Here is a 17,018-nt window from a genome sequence, read left to right as displayed (position 1 = left end):
AAAAATCCCTGAGTAAGCCAAAGACAACTGATATGTACAGCCTCAGAAAACACACGCAAAACCAAAACCAATTTTAAGGCAGCTTCCAACCTCAGGCAGAACACAAATAGAAAACTGATGCATCTCAGAAGAAATCTAGTTAATAAGTGGATTTGCAATGACAACAGGTTTTGAATTTTATTTCTAAATATCATTGCTTTCCTGCTTAATTTGCAAATCTTAGAAAGATACTGTTTCTACTGCTAGGACAATAGGGTCAACATATCCTTAAATTCAAATGGAAATTATTAAATAGTTGTTGACTACTATGATGTGCTTATACACACTGTTTAAAAAAGGAAAAAAAAAATAGACCAAAAAACCCCAAGAAAATAAAACGAGAAGCTAACAGAAAACAAGCATACTAGCCAACTACAGAAAGCTGATCTTTGTGTTTCCGGGTAAACAAAAGTCATAAGCTTCTTCCACTGAGGCTTTGAAGTCAAAGTGAGTATCTTATAACAGTATTATCTTGGTGGGGCAGAATACCATTTACTTAAAAATTACAACTGGATTCAGATTTAACAAAGAAAGGGGTGCAAAGTACATCCTCCTACCTGATATGGCCTTTGCAAGCCTAAATTTTGAAGTCTGCAGGCTCTTCAGGACATTTCCCATCTTCCTGCTTCCCCCTTTCCCCATATATACACAAACATTGTATATATACACACACACTGGATGAAGATATGTGTATCTTCAAACACACACAATGGAAAAAAGTACCTTCACAGTACAAATCCAATATCCTTTTCTTTAAGATCAGCTTGTATTTTTACAGTATAAAGTAGGTATTTTTCTTGATCAGTTCCTTTCTTTGTTTCCGTGTTCTGCCTAAACAAATTTATTTTATTATATTTTTTCTTCAAAGTTATATTTGTATGATAAATTTGGAATAAAAAGTGTAAAAATTCTCAGCAGTTGATTCCTAATGCTAAATTAAGATTGCTTTTGGGGTGATGCACTGAGAAAGAGGTTTGGTAGCAAACAGTGGAACTCTGAAGTTATGAAAAAAAGAGCGAGGATAGCTATTCTCTTCAGAACTGTAATGCACCAGGAAGAGAAACACTGGAAACAGAAATTAAGAATGTCTCCTAAGAATTCATGACCCCTCCCCTTACCCCAGATTCACAGATTTTCCTCATGACACATCAGTGGATACTCTAAGACTTGCGTAGTAGTCTACTTAAACAAACAAACAAAATGTGCTATTTAGGTTATAAAATTTCATCAAGTCTATCTTCACACAACTAGTGTGTAGCATGTGTATCATATTCTAAGTCAGAATAGAAGAGCAGGTTCCCATCTTCCCTGCAAACACACTTCAGGGATACCTTGGGACAGAATAGGCCACTGACACTTCTTGTTATCTAAATCCTTCAAATTTTTTTCTGTACTGTGTCAATTTAAAAATGAAGTACTCTTGTAACAAGTCTTGTCACACCCCCACCATTAATATTAATAGACTGTCATAAATAAATTACTGAAGTGAAATCAATCATCATATTCTTCAGTATCACAGACCTTCAATACTAAGGATATTTCCCTCTGAGGCACTGCAGTTTGGCGGTGGCAATCTACACTCTTGCCTACTAGCAGGAGGACTCAGAGGATAACCAGCTGTCGTATTCTGGCATGTGACGGGGTTTCGGTATGTTGAACAGAATGCTGTGTGATGGAAGTTATTTACAGAAGTAGTTTTTAATACCAAAAGTAGTATGCTCAGTATACAGTAAGAGTCCAAACACTTCTAAGCATTTCCCCCTTAAAGGCCAACACTGAAGTTAAATGGAGCACATGTTAGCAGTTAAACGCTTTCTTCACAGGCCAGATCGGTAGTAGAGTTGTGGCTACAATACAGACTTTGATTGTCTAGTTCAGAAACTTAGACTCAAAAAACCCCCTCCAAAGTAATAATTAAAAAAAAAAAAACAAAAACAACCAAAACCATTTAAAAAGCAGCACTCAGGGGGCCCATCTTGCTGAGAGTGCACCAGAGCAAAGAGGCTTTCTGGTCTGCAGTAGTGTTTTCAGCTGAGGGAAGATGGCAGGAGAAACTCCATTCCTCTTCTTCCAGGGCGGTGGCTTTGATGCTGTTACCAGCACTGTATTGCTCCGTTGCACAAAGCACGTATAGCCCTTGCAGGACCAGCTCGTTCAGGTGAGTAAGGTCCATCCTCACCAGGGCATACCTGTCCGTGACCTTTTCCTCTGCTTTTTACAAAGGCAATAGATAGGAAACACAAATAAACCTGCCAAAAGAAGAAAATACAAAGAAAACTATAATTAAATGCAATCCCTTGTGCATGTATTGTGTTCTTTCAATATATGTATTCAGGTGGAGCTCTCCACATCCCAAGAGAATTTAGACAAGGCATTTGGACAAGCAGAAAAATATTAGCCTGCAAGAGTCTCTTGAATAATGAGTTGAGCGACAATTCTTTCCTTTACAATTCTTTCCTTTACAACAAATTCCTGCTAATCCTACACCCATCTCTAACATACTGATTTCTGAACCATATTGTTTGGTAAAAGACACAAACTTTTAAAAGCACTCTGGAAAGCCTTAGATCTAAATTCAAGTCTGATGTAACTATACTACTTTTCAAATAGTTTCTCATGCAGTAGAGACAGTATGCTATAGCTATAGGGTTTTATAAATGTTATTTATTTTTACAAACATCCTTATCTATTGTGAAGTAATACAAAATGTTTATCCTTGCCTGGGCAGGGTACTATTTACTCTTAAAAGTCTTTTGAGAGAAAGAAAGCCGTAAAAAGAAAAATAAATAAATCACATTTAATCAGGTGAAAAATAGTTTGTCATTAGAGGTACTCTCTCAAACACAAATAAGGTCTCCCCCTTTCTCTTGGCATCAGCTGACTGAAATAGCCAAAGACTTCTTTTTCAGACACCACTATAGTAACAACATAGAACAAAACATTCCCACAATTACCAAGGTTCTTGCTTTGCTCAATAGCCTTGTAAATGGTGCACAATGGTTTTTAGCTATGATACTGAGATTTCTTTAATAGTGGTGTTGGCAAAAAAATGCTGCAGTAATTATCTCAAAACCTGAAACCTTCCTATAAATAATCCATGTTTTTGGAACTACTCATATTGCTGCTCTTGATTGTATCTTATCCAGCCATATCTAGGATGAGACTTCAACGGCACGCTGATTATTGAAATTATTATTATTACATTACCGCAAAACCCTATTAATTTTTACTATAAGCAAAACAGTGGATTATAGACCGTGGACTATATCAGATTGCAGAGCAAAATAAGCTTTACTGGCATTAAGAAGTTTTTATTGTCTACATTTTTGGAATAAAAATTCTATTGAATAGAATAAATATTTAAGATAGACCCCATTGTGTTTCCAGTGAAGGCATTCTAAATATAGAAATGAATAGCAATATTCCTTATTTGGCCTGATGTAGTCTAGAAAAGCTGTAACAGTATTTTGGTTAAAGGTTGACTGGTTATTTAGAAGCTTATTAATGTAACTATCCTGGTATATTTTGGTTTTAATATTATTTAATAAAGATGCCACATCCCAACATGCCTCAGGGCATGCACTGTAGATTTTCAATGAAATAAGTAGTAAGGTGTAGAGCCTTGACACAGCATGATACCCAAATGACATATTACTGCCAACATAAAGACTAGATATGCACTAGCATGAACAAAAAATTATACCTTAAATGTCATGGTTAGTTCCCTTTCTGTGGGAGAACTCAGCTAAGCCAGGCAAAGAGCAGATTTGCTAAAATAACTACCTCCACCTTAACACAACCACATTAACAGAGCTTTGATACTGTATCAAATGAGTTCACAGTACCAGTTTTTGTGATGGAATCCAATTTGGCAGCCCATGCACTGAATCATATTTTGAGACTGAGTCATCCCAATTTGCTGCTTTGTTGCTGCTGCATCTTCAAGCTGGTGAGCTCTTGGGACTATGCCTAGTGCCCCAGAAATCTTGTCATGCACACGGTCAAGATCATAAAATTCTGATTCGATGGGGTGACTGGTACAAGTCAGCCAGCCCCCACGATTATGTTTAAATCACTAAGGCCTTTTTACTAGTTTAACTATACTAGGTAAAGATTTTGGTTGAGAAAACCAAATACAGAAACAAAAATAAAGCTAATAGGCATAAAATGGAAGTAAGAAAAAAACACACCAAAACCTAGAGACGAGTTTTTTAGGAAAAAAGAGTCATGTGCTTGATACCAAAACAGTATCTGTGAAATGTGTACTTTGAGTCCATCTCTTTGAGATGAAAATACTTATATGTCATACAGAGAAAGTCACTGCATAATCAGGATTATCTTCATTCACATATGTAGCTCTTACCTATTACAACAGCTACAGCTCCCAGTGCCAGTCCCAGAACCAGTATTAGGGGCGTAATGAGTAGTTTTCCAGCTGAAATGTAAAATTCATTAAGCAATTCAAAGAAGGCATTTTTATTTTTCCCTTTCCAATCATCCATAAACCTTTTAATATCAGACTCCCAAAAGCCAGTTCATTTTTAAATTACTTCATCTTTACAAATAGGATTCCTATTCGCAATTTCATCCAACAAATCCAGCTAGGATCTATCACCACTCACACAATTGTGCTCCCTGCACACATTTCTTTCTGTACTCTTCACCCACCACAACTCTGACCACAGCTCATTTTGTCCATTAACAGCTTGCATTTACTTCTGTTTCCATTCTCAAATCTCTCAAGCATTGACAGGAATGTGATAGCTATAAAGCTACTATCATTTGGCTTCTCTGGAATCCAACTGCACAGCAACCACCCTGGAAAGATGCCAAGCAAACTAGCATCTTGGAAAGTTTAGGTTAGCTCAAGGTGATGAGAGCATCACCTCTAAATATGCTTCTGCTCGCTTTAAAAGGCTGCAGTGAAGTGCTCGTGTACAGCTGTGATTTAGGTCTAAATCAAACTACAGCCAAGTCTATTTTGGATCAGCATTTGTAAGGATATGTTGTGGCACTTACATGAGTAAGGCAGCCATGTTGTGCAGCATACTGGCTAGAGTATAATACCAAGAACAAATAAAGCATGCTCATATTCTTTACTTCTAAGGAGTTCACGATCATGGAGTGAAGGCAGGGGTCCTTCTGAAAGTGAATTTGAAACTGAACTTGAAACCAAGTTATCTTTCTTGAATTGCACACTTCAAGTGGAAGAATCTCCCTGTCTCAGTTGGCTGAGCAGCTGGATCTAAGATATCATTTGTCTGAGCTGTTTGAAAACGCAGAAAGGAAGGCATTTTTACTGATACACCAGCACTCTGATCAGAGACTTGAAATTTGGCAAGACTCTATGTTAGGCATGTGTTGGAAAGATCACCTCTAGAATGGGAGAAAAAGTGAGTTTGTTACCTCTCTTCCCTGCCATTCCCTCTCTCAAGTCACTCGTATAAGATTTCAGTAAATGGATTACTTCATTCAATAGTGATGTAAACCTCTCCATAACCTGAGACACTAATTTGAGCAGTCTGAAGGAAAAATGAGATATTTTGGAAATATTTACAGCAGTTAAATGAACTGGTCCTTTTCATGCTGTTTTGATAGCTTTTAAATTTCATAGGAGCGTTATGCGTGGGAAACATTAATTCCTAGAAGAAAAAAGTTGGCAAATATTATACGTATTACTCTAGTTGCTAGGCATCCTAATGGTAGACCTTCTTGGAACTTCACTGCACTGCGTTCTATACACACAGAAGTTGACAACTAAATTATTCAAGTGTAGACAGAAGGATGAATGTAACGTGATGGAATCATGACACACCAAGAAATGATACTGAGACTAAGGATGTTTATTGCAGGCACTGAACTGCCCAAAGACCCACTGCTCTTTGTCTGTTAGCTCCAAGACTGCTAGCGGAGAGAGCAAATGTAAAACCTGTCTCAGAGCTGAATAAAATCTTGGGTCATTAGCCCATGTGATGAACTCAGCAGCAGGTTATGACCCAGTCTGGTATTAACCAAAGCTAGTTTTTAGGGATAACTTAAGAAGAAATGGTTGTAAACAGAACAAGCTTCAAAAGGGAACCCTTTTTACAGTCACACTCAAATTAATAGTAAAAAATTTCTCTACTGGGTCACTCAGCATGAAGACTTAGATATTTGTGGTAATGTAATAACTGTATTTACAGGTGTCTCAGAGGGGTCGCCTTGTGATACAGAGGATCATGTTTTTCTGCAAAATGAAGTACTTCAGGAAAACTGAGGGAGTATTTTTCCCTTGCATAACTTTGGGTTTGGTTGAGAGTTTTAGGGTAATATATATGAACACCCATAAATACTTTAAGAATTCTTTGCCTTATAAAATATTAATAAACTAGTTTTAGAAAACTAACGTAACCACTAGCATATGGGAAATAGTTAAGTTTCATCTTTTAAGTCTAAATATCATTATTGTTTAAGCAGCAGAGACACTAGAAGAGTCTACTTACAAATCAAAGTAGCCATATCTATGTAGATTTAAGTTCTAATAAAACTTTGCATTTGTTTTTAAAGTAGTTCTATCAAGTTTTATAGAGATTACTTCTTACAAATCAGACTGACTTAAATGATGAAGTTACTAATGAAGGTTGGATCACAGAAATACATGTTTCCTTCTGCAGGGCTCAAAGCTGTGAACCTTGTGCCCTGCTTGGGACAGGAGTCAGTCAGATCTGAAAACATGCTGCTTTTCCCATTTGAAATGCTGCTTACCATGCAAAAAAATTAATTTGCTTTAACAGCTTCATTGCATGTTGTGTCCTGTTACAGATCTATGAAGTACCTAGCAGCTTTCGAATTTGAATATAGTTCATCCAGCTGAATTCAGGTGGTACTCCAGTGACATCTAAAGTACATTTAAGACAGCTGAACATGTTTTTCCTTTCTGTACAATTCATCACTGACTCCAGTTATAACCAAACATTCTGCCTTCAACAATTTAGCCAAATACTTACTATGAGAATGAAATCTCTAAGTCTGCTGGGACTGGAGAATAAAAGCAATTTCACTTTACTGTACTGGTCACAGGACAAAGTTTCTCTAAAAAACATGTTGGCTAAAGAAGGGGAAGAAACATCATCAAATTTAGAGATCACTTCTGCTCTCAGGTTTTCTAGTCCCTGTGATTACTATTACATTTACATAACAACTGGTTTGTGAAGAAAAGTATGTTTAAATTTATGCTGCCATAAATGCTTTTCCCTTATTTTTATTGTAGAACAATTTGTGATGGTATGCACAAACCCCTGCTTCTCAACAGAAACTATGACAGCATGCCAGCCTGCCATGAGGCTGCTTTCCACACACCCTACCCATCCAGATTTTAAAAACAAGCCAAAAAAATCCCTTTACTGTACACGGCTACAAAATCACATCAACTTAGGTACTTCTTCTCCATAGTAATAAAGAAGTTATAGAAAGCATCCATATATCTAGACCTCACCAGTCTCCCACTGATAGCCAAGATAAGATTCCCTTAATTTCCACTGCTTAGCTAGCTAGCTAGTAGAGGCACTTCACTACAGGAAATTGAACCTTTATTTCTTACTACATGTTACTAAAATTTAGAGACTTTGCTTCTAATGCCCTATCTCTCTGCTACCATCTCTTCTTTATTCTGCTGACTTTCAGAACAGAACCAAAACCCAGGCTTGTACAGTTCAACAATTTCCAAGCAGCAAGATTGGCATTTTTATTACCAGGCCTATGTTTGTGTGCCAGCTCTTAAGTTACTCTAAAAATCACCCAGTGTTCTTACTGGAACACGTCTGGCTCAGGACTAATGTTTTCATCTCAGGTCTGCTGACTTCTATTTCCATGTACAGTCTCTTACCTTTACCTCTGCAATCAACATCACTAATTGATAAGCTCAAAGCATTTCCTAATCCTAGGTGAATTCCAAGGCATCTCCAATTTCTATGACCTAATTCAAAGTACAAAAAGTTCTGTTTTCCTTATTAGGTCCCCGGTTTTTGACAGTTAATACAACCATTTTGTACGGTTGTATTTTGGCATCATATTTCTGAGAGAAATTAATATATTTATTAATGTATGTTATTTTGTTTTAAGCTGAATATTATCTGAATTTAAGCTAACAGTTAAAAAATAACCCAGATCAGGTTCAAATCCAAACAGCGCTTTATTCAAACAGATCCTTAACGGAGAAGTTAAAAAGAGGTTCCTGCTCTTATCCATTTCTCCTGTACCCTTTTAGAATAATAAAGACAGCCAACTACATGCATACTGACAGCATTTTTTCCGTTTGCTTATATATTACTAAAAAAGGTTGGGAAACAGAAGCTATCAGAGGACAAAATACTTACTCATACAAGTCTATCTAAAAAGGGAGTGCAAATGTGATATACTTAAATATATTTGATAACTCCCCTTTACATAACTGAAAAACCAATTGCCCATCCAAAACTTTAAACGACTTTTTAATTTAAATATTATCTTATCCTTCCCATCACTTCACTGTGCAGCTCTCCACAAGGAACCTTTATCCACTCACCACAAACAGAGCCTCGTACTAATCTCCTTAAATGTGGTCTCTCGGGGAGGTAGCGGTATTTGCATCCAAAGATACTGAGGTTTGACGTGTGATCTCCGAAGAAGCGGAGCTGGCGGTATCTCTCCCCACAACGGTAACAGAAATTAGTGTTACACTGTGAACAGGTCATGTGGTCACACCCTTCGGTTCTCTGGATGTGGATCTGTATGAGAGGAAGGAAAAAAAAGTTACTTTCCCCCCTCCTTAAGCACAGGAAAGCAGGCACTACCCAGTACAGTCCACGTGCCAGATGAAAAGACACTGCAAGCAACATCATGCTTAAGCCTGCACTTACATTAATTAATACTGCAGCTGGCTTAAGACAATAATGGTTTTCTAAGGCAAGTTTCAGAGCATTAAATATGAGATACAGTTGTTTCTAGATTTCCATTTTCTGTAAAATTCTCCTTCCTTGCTTAAATACTCTTCATATCAGGTGAGAATATGAGTGATCCTCACCCTTAATGAATTCTTTTTTTTTATTTCTGAAGACGACACATTAGCATCAAACTTTATTAAAAATAAAAGCAGCAAACACAGCTATGAACTCTGTTTGACCTCTCCATAGATGGGTTATCCTCTTACACCACCTGTGGCACCATCCCTTTCCCATCACAAATTGATTTGAAATTTTGTAATATACACCAAAAGACGCTCCTGTTACAATGAATTGTATGACAAGTATGGGTGTTGTTCGTTGTTTTTGGTTTTGAGGTTTTTTTCCCCCAAAAGGATTCCACAAACCATATTAAAAAACTACATCAAGCTTTCATGATGCCCACAGTAGGGCATGAAGCAGGGTTGCCTAGGTTCTACATCTATCTTTCCACTGACTGAAGCATAAGTAGTTCCTTTCCTGTATCTCTATGTACTCTTCTGCAAACTGGTAAAATTTACCTACTTTGCACAGATCTAATAAAGCTCTGGTTTTTGTTAACAGTTCCAAGAGTCTTTGGAAAGAAGGTTATCCTGGTCCTGAGTATTCCACGAAATCCAATACAATTACCTACTACTTTAAATCTTGTGAACTAAGACCACAGCTAATAAGAGTGGTAAACACACACTCCTCCTAGCTCACAAAATCGCTAAACACATCCCACATACAACCCCTGTCCCATGTCCAGAGACCACATTCCACAGTGGTCCACAGAAAGGCAGATAAAATTACCTAATAATTGAGGCTGAAAGTGACTCTTGGAGGTCATCTATTTTAACCCCTAGCTCCAAGCTGGACTAACTTCAAAGTCAGATCAGATTGCTCCAAGTCTCATCCCACTAGATTTTAAAAATTTCCAAGCATGGTTATGTCACAGCCTCTTTGATCAACCTGTCCCGTGCTTCACCATCCTCTCTGGGAATATTTTTTCCTGTTACATCCAATTGGAATTTTATCTGTTGCAACTTGTAATGGATAAATGTGTGCCTCCTGAAATTCCTACCGCTATCTACATATATTTGTTTTTCAGGGAGATACAGGCAAAGACAAGGCATCACCACTCTGTGACACTGCAAGCACCAGAGACACTGATAGCTTGGGTACCTCAAGAGAGGCTCCTGGGGTATCCAACATTCTTGAGAGGGTCACATGTGTTTGTTCTTTGGTGCTGATCAGGGGTCATCTGGGATCACACCTGACTCACCCACACATCTACTGAAACTGACACTTTACATATATAGTGAAGTGATGTTTTCCACCAGCAATATTCATGGTAAAAGATCCCAAGGCAGGCACAGTTAACAGCAGTTCCAGATTCACCTGCTAACATCCCTGTGTCAACAGCAGTGATTTCAGAATTTGCATTTCTACACTTTCAAATGCTGCTTTCATACATAACAGGTGAATGACACTGACAAAAGAGAGAATGGGGCTATAAAAATACTTTCTAGTGAGCAAGTATTCTAGTGGACTTACATTTGTCCCAGAGAAGGGATGCAAATAGCATCCCTTATGACCAAGCAACCCTTTCTACCCCGAGAAAGCCTGCTGCATCACAGCTGCCCTGTTTTCCCGAAGCACCTGAAAAAACACCATTGCTGATGAGCTTCGTAAGCCACTTGATTTTAAAATTTTCACATTTAAACACTGACTGCAAGCAAAGTAGAAACAGAAACCAACTCAATACTGTACCACCTTAAGCATAGCTTATAAAGTTATTTACTATTTTCTTCTAGAAGGGACATTATTGTCAGTTTGATTTTTGTTTTTACTTTTCAGGTTACATGTGAAAAAATGTTGACCTTGCTCACGGAGCCACAGTTTAATGTAATTCCTAAGATTAACTTGAACTCGAAGGAATTTTAACAGTGACTTAATGTATTTTAACAAATTAAATTTTAATTCCAGTTAGTTTTTATGGGGACCGAAATTCAGAGAGCAACTATATGGACTTTTGCAATTTTAGAAGTAACTTTCCTTATCTGCTGAGTCCATCTTAAAAATGTAAACGAGGGAACTAGATCTTATGACACTAATGAGAATTAACTGGTTGTTTTATTTTCTTTTTGTATCAAGACCACTGAATTTTCCTTTCGCTTCTCTAATTTACCAACCCAATTAAGTTACCATCCATCCTAACTGAAAGTCTGTATGAGCCTGGAACCTATAAAAATCCTAGATGAAAACCAAAACTACTTCACATTTCAAAATTAACTTTTTTGATAGCAAGAACTTCAAGGAGATGCTGGAAATAGCTTTACACATTCTACTATTCATACCTTTCATAAATATTCACCTTTTAGAAACTGCCTGCCAACTGCCTACCCCTGCTTTCCTAGATGCAACTGCCTAGTTAGCCAGGCACCACTGCTGAATCATTTGACAATTTAAGTGTTTCTACTCTAAGTCCTCCAGACATACTGTCCTCTTTAAATGTAAAGGAAGTTGATACTTCTTTTATGGGATTTATTTTATTACAGACACATACTGCAATTACACATACCTTATGTTGCTTCCTCAGAAAGTAAACCATTAAGTGAATACTTCTCTGCACATGTCTAACTACAAAAGCTGCAAATCTGGAACAACTGGTTGTACTTGCCCATAATTTTTTTTGTTGAAAACAGTTTCCTTTTTATAATGAGGAGAGACTTTATTAAAAAAACGAAGTTAAAAAAACCCTCCATAACCAAACCTTATATGCAGGGCTGGAACTCCCTGTCACATGCACGCAGACTGACAATGCCAGATGAACGCTGTGCGATTTGGTCAGGCTGCTTTCAAGTATCTCACCAGATCAACTTCAGCTCTGGTTCACATGGACATGCCTCCCTGCCCTCCAGATAATCCACTGACAGAGATGGATTACAAATCTATAAGTTGAGAAAGTGATAGCTGATGGATCAGATATCACATGACTGTTCCTGCTCCACTGGCAATACCACGGAATGCAACAGGCAGCCAGGGGAATGCATGGGGCCAGCAATGCAGCTTGCTATAGTTAGCTGCAGCTGTGTGGGGACCAGAGCCTTGTAACTGCAGAGTCCCCTGCAGCACCATGAGGGTAGAGGAGGCAAGGTGAGAGCAGGATAACTGCAAGCACAGTTTCTGCCCCCAAACGTTCAGTCCATGCAACAGGCTTCATCCTACACCTAATAGCTGTTCAAAACCAAAGATGGACCCTCACCTTACAGGGAAAGGTTTAGTCATTCAGAAACCCAAGAATGGCTCCCAGAACAAGAGGGGTACAAATTACACATCAAAGGCAAACACACCTAGCTCAGAGTCTTAAGGAAACAACTGAAGTAGCACAATGGCTATTTCAGACCTTCACTTTACCTCCTCTGCATGTTACAAGTCCTCTCACAGAAATCTTCTAGGGAAATCACTGCCACAAGTTCTGAGGGTGAGAATGGCCATTTCTCCTCCACTCCTGAAGAGAACCTGAACAGCTTTATCCCTTTGTATACAAACAAGAACTCCTCCTTCCAGAGGATGAGAATTAACTTGCAGAGCACCTTCAAAATCTATGCCCTGAGTATTTGATAACACTTATATTAATCAGAACAGATAAGCCACAGATAAGAAGTACACACTCCTTTATTTGCATTGACATCCTTGTTTACTTAAAACTTCTGTTGCTGTTCAAAGCTTTCTAAAAAGCTGTTGTGTGGTGTTTCCTCAGACAGTGCTGTTTTTGAAACCTGTGGTAAGATAACACCAACACGAAATACTTTCTTGGTTTGCTGTACTGTAAAAACACTTGTGGAGACAAAGGCATTTTGCTGTAAACACAGAGCAAGAAATTGTAAAAAATAAACCCCTAAAACAGTACTGGGGAAAGACAAATAACGTTATAGATTTTGTTAAATGGCATCTAAAAACAAGGAGTAAGTTTGCATGCATTAGCCAGCTCTCTCAGGACCACCACTTTTTAGACAAGTCTTGCTGAGAAAAACTGTCTATGCTGACTTGCTCAAAACAGCGTATAGTAAATTTGGAAAAGGCTCTATTAAAAACAAAAAATATATAAAGATACAGTTAAAAAAAAGTAACATATTTCCATACTGACGTACAGTCACAACGTGAATTTACAATTACACAGTTGGACAGTGTGTAACATTATTATCTTATGTAAACACACCTTAGAGAGACTAGGTAAATATAAGCTATTCCTATTAGATTCACTAAAGCTGTATCCAGCTACAGGAAAAAGCAATGAAGTTTAAGCTGATTCAATAGTCCCCACTATATTCACATTACAAAGGATTATGTTCTTTCAAAGCACTTACCAAAACCACTGAAAAACTTGTGAATACTTGCCTGAGGATCTGCCTATACATCCACCCCCCCCCCCCCGTAAGTGTGTTTCCATTTTCTCACCTGCATGCCCAGACAAGATAATAATAGTGCATTCGACTTCTCTGTGGTACAGCTACTTAAAGAGTCTGTGCATATATGTATCTATGTGGTGTGTATAAATAATTATCTCCAGAAGATATCTGTAAAATATGGTCACAGTTTACTCTGTAATCAGTATTACACCTCGGAAGTTACAAATTACCTAAGCAAAGAAATTCTACCTCTACTGAAGTTTCTACCTCAATTTTTTGGTAATTTCAGTTTTACTGTAAAAATTGAATACTAATATCTTCAGATAAAATTTCATCTTGACTTTTCCTCAATCTGTAAACTTTGGCTGCTGCAAATTTTTAAGCAACACATGAAAGAGATTAAAAATGTATTACTCATTCAGGCTGAATATGTTATAGTTAGCAGTTTTAGTTCCTTTCTCTTTCGAGCTAGCAGCCTTCTTCCCCTTGTTTTTCCACACATACTTTTTTGCTTGATTCACTTTCTTCTGTTTTTGGACAACTAATTACAATAGTTACATCACTTGCATTGTCACTAAATCTGAATCTGGACACAAGTCAAAAATTAAAACCAAAACACACGTCCCACACCAAAAAAACAAAGTATTTTACTTTATGACTTCCCAGAAACTGAACATTTTTAGAACTCGCTCAAACCTATCAACTCTTACCAAAGACCAAGCTGTAAAAACTCTGTTAAAATGTCACATGTGCACAACAGAGGGTAAACAACTAGCTGCTGATTTCAGAGCTTTCCAATTTCGCTTAGTGTTTCGAAATCTTTCGATTTCGAGCTATGGCACCACAGGCACTTTTTTCCCAAATATAAAAATGAGACACTTACTAATCTGATGAACATTTAATTTTCTTATTTGCACAGTATAAGGTTCTAAATGTGACATATTTTGCATAGTTACAAGTAAATCTCTTTCGATATTTATTTTCTACCAAACATTCCAGTTTCCTTATTTTGTCCTGTCTATGTAGATTTAGAGCAATAGAAAATTTAAAACTAGGTATTCCCTTTCAAAAAAAAGCTGGAGATAGGTGTTATGAAAAAAATAGTAAACACAGGTAACAGCTGCCTTCATTAAGGGCAACTGGATCAGGGGTATGCAGGGCTGTTGAATCTCATTTGAGTAGCAGGAAGTATTTCCTATCCCAGAAGAGATTAATGACACGTTTAGGGTGTGGGACTGCACTTCAGTGTTGAAAATTAAATTAATGAGAAACACTTCACAGAATCATCTAGGTTGGAAAAGACCTCCAAGATCATTGAGTCTAACATTTGATCATAACCTTGGCAACTAGACGATGGCATGAAGTGCCATGTTCAGTTGTTTCTTGAACACCTCCAGGGATGGTGACTCCACCACCTCCCTGGGCAGCTTGTTCCAATGTTTAACAACTCTTTCAGCGAAGAAATTCCTGCTGATGTCTAGCTTGAACCTCCCGTGGAGCAGCTTGAGGGTATGCCCTCTTGTCCTGTTGCTGGTTGCCCTAGAGAAGTGACCAACCTCCACCTCGCTACAACCTCCTTTCAGATAGTTATAGAGAGTGATGAGGTCTCCCCTGAGCCTCCTCTTCTCCAGGCTGAACAACCCCAGCTCCCACAGCCACTCCTCACAGGATTTACCCACTGGACCCTTCACCAGTTCATTGCCTTTCTCTGGACTTGCTCCAGCACCTCAATGTCTTTTTTTGAAGTGAGGGGCTGAGAACCAGACACAGTACTCGAGGTGCGGCCTGTAAAGTCACACCTTGAGATATGACTTGTGAAGAACTGACATTTAATCCTAAAAAAACTCACAATTTTGTCAAATCTTAAAGTCTTCCTTTAAGTTAACTCTCTGACAGAGTACTTCCTGCCTTGTGAAATTGAATTCACTCAAACTCTCTAGAAAACCTCACAAAGGTCATATTTCTCTGCAGCTTCCCATTTCTTTAAGGCTTTATTTTATGAATGATTTAATTTTTAACACATTCGTTAACCCAAACCATTCTATGATTCCGTAATTCTAGGCATACATCAAAGCCCCCTCTCAGAATTTTCATAATGTTGCTTTTACATGCAGTTATTCTGCAGAACCAGTACAGGAACCAGAAAGTAAAACATCTGACCTGCTTTTCTTAAGGGATCATTGAAAAGAAACTGGGTAGCAAGTGTGAATTTCATTTTCAATGCTGAGCAAAAGCTACAAATATTTCTTTCAAATGTATATTTGAACAATTTGAAGCCACTACCCGCAAGCCAAGGGAGAGCAGCTCACCTTGCATTTTGGACACTTCTGGGCATTCCTCTGCCCGTGTTCAATTTCGTTGGCCCAGTGACGTAACAGCTTGTCTCCCTTCTTGTATTCTTTGCAGTTAACGCCTTCATGCCAGGGAGAGTGGCACTTGAAACACCAAACAAATTGGCAAGATGGACACTGGATCTGTACAAATGAGAAAACACCACGTTTACAAGCTGGGCGCTGATCCAACTAGAAAGCCTGTTTTAAAACTACTGCTCTTCAATTAAGAGAGTAGCTGCTCAGTAAAGGTCTAGCATCTTTTGAAAGGTCTGTTAAAAACACAAGAAGTCATGGAAGCTAACTTGGTCTTTTTTTAAAAAAAAAAGAGAGAAAATACAGAAGCGATTGCTAAAGTCAAGGAAAGGCCTCAGTCAAACAAAACACAAGTAGCTTGGTTCAACCATAGGAACTGCTTCCCAAATATATTGTGTGGCTCAATTGACAAAAGGCAAAATCCAGGAAGCTTACTTATTCAGTTTCTTCCAATATATTTGTGAGATCACCTAAAAATCAGCAGACAGTTTTCACTGCAGTGGATCTGTTGTCTTCTACTAATAAACTTCACTGACAAGGCTATTACCAGAGAGTATTTGGTCTTCTGAGGGGGCTCTACAGAACCCAAAACAGGTTAAGAAGCTATATTAGAAATGGTCCTGGAAACAGGGGCCATGAGCAAAGTTCTCATCCAAGAGTCAGCACTACCAAGTGGAAGTCAGGCACCTCCTTTTGCTCTTGACTGCATAAAGGCAAGCTGAGGCCGTGACAAACAGCCTGCTTGCTACAGACCACACCTAACGGCAAAAACCACAAGCCATATTCAAATTGAGAAAGGATCTATTCTTTCCACTCCCTTGGCTTTAAATCATTGTGTCAAACAGGTACCATCGTCATCATGTCTTCTTCCAGAGCCTGCCCATTTTTTTCTTTGAAAAACTATGGCAGTTGCTGTGTTTGCCAAGTAATAAATAGAGGCACATTCTTATCTGATGAAAGACAGGCCTCCTACCTGGATAATGACTAAGGAAAGAAAGAACTAGAAGCCACATTAGACACAGGCACATCCAGGCTTTTGCAACATGTTCAATTCTGCTGTGTTTGGCTGAAAAATGTCTTAGCCTGAAAGATGGGAAAGCACACCTCTCAAACAACTGCTGAGCCCTGTCCACCATCTCCAGTTGCCGTCCATGTCTGGTACTACCCTGGCTTTGTACCAGCTGATGGATGCGATTGAGCCGGCCAAACAAAGGTTATATCTGTGTCCACACCTGGTACACCACCAAACCATGGACATGTCT

General features: G+C 38.2%; 1 protein-coding gene across 1 annotated transcript in view; it reads right to left on the bottom strand.

Annotated features, from left to right (window-relative positions):
- Window positions 1-511: 511 nt before the first annotated feature.
- Window positions 512-17,018, bottom strand: part of RNF217 (ring finger protein 217) — a 56,067-nt gene continuing 39,560 nt past the window's right edge. The window contains exons 3-6 of the mRNA XM_027897105.1: window positions 15,700-15,864; window positions 8,582-8,783; window positions 4,403-4,474; window positions 512-2,288 (exon numbers count right to left, since the gene is read on the bottom strand). Coding sequence (XP_027752906.1) covers window positions 2,215-2,288; window positions 4,403-4,474; window positions 8,582-8,783; window positions 15,700-15,864 — 513 coding nt within the window. The 3' untranslated portion in view covers window positions 512-2,214. The remainder of the gene's footprint in view (window positions 2,289-4,402; window positions 4,475-8,581; window positions 8,784-15,699; window positions 15,865-17,018) is intronic.

The sequence above is a fragment of the Empidonax traillii genome, unplaced genomic scaffold, assembly GCF_003031625.1.
Source record: "Empidonax traillii isolate 1590-97213 ecotype Southwest subspecies unplaced genomic scaffold, ASM303162v1 scaffold528:size513120, whole genome shotgun sequence".
Taxonomy (NCBI): Eukaryota; Metazoa; Chordata; class Aves; order Passeriformes; family Tyrannidae; genus Empidonax; species Empidonax traillii.
This window is presented reverse-complemented; position numbering and strand designations above follow the sequence as displayed.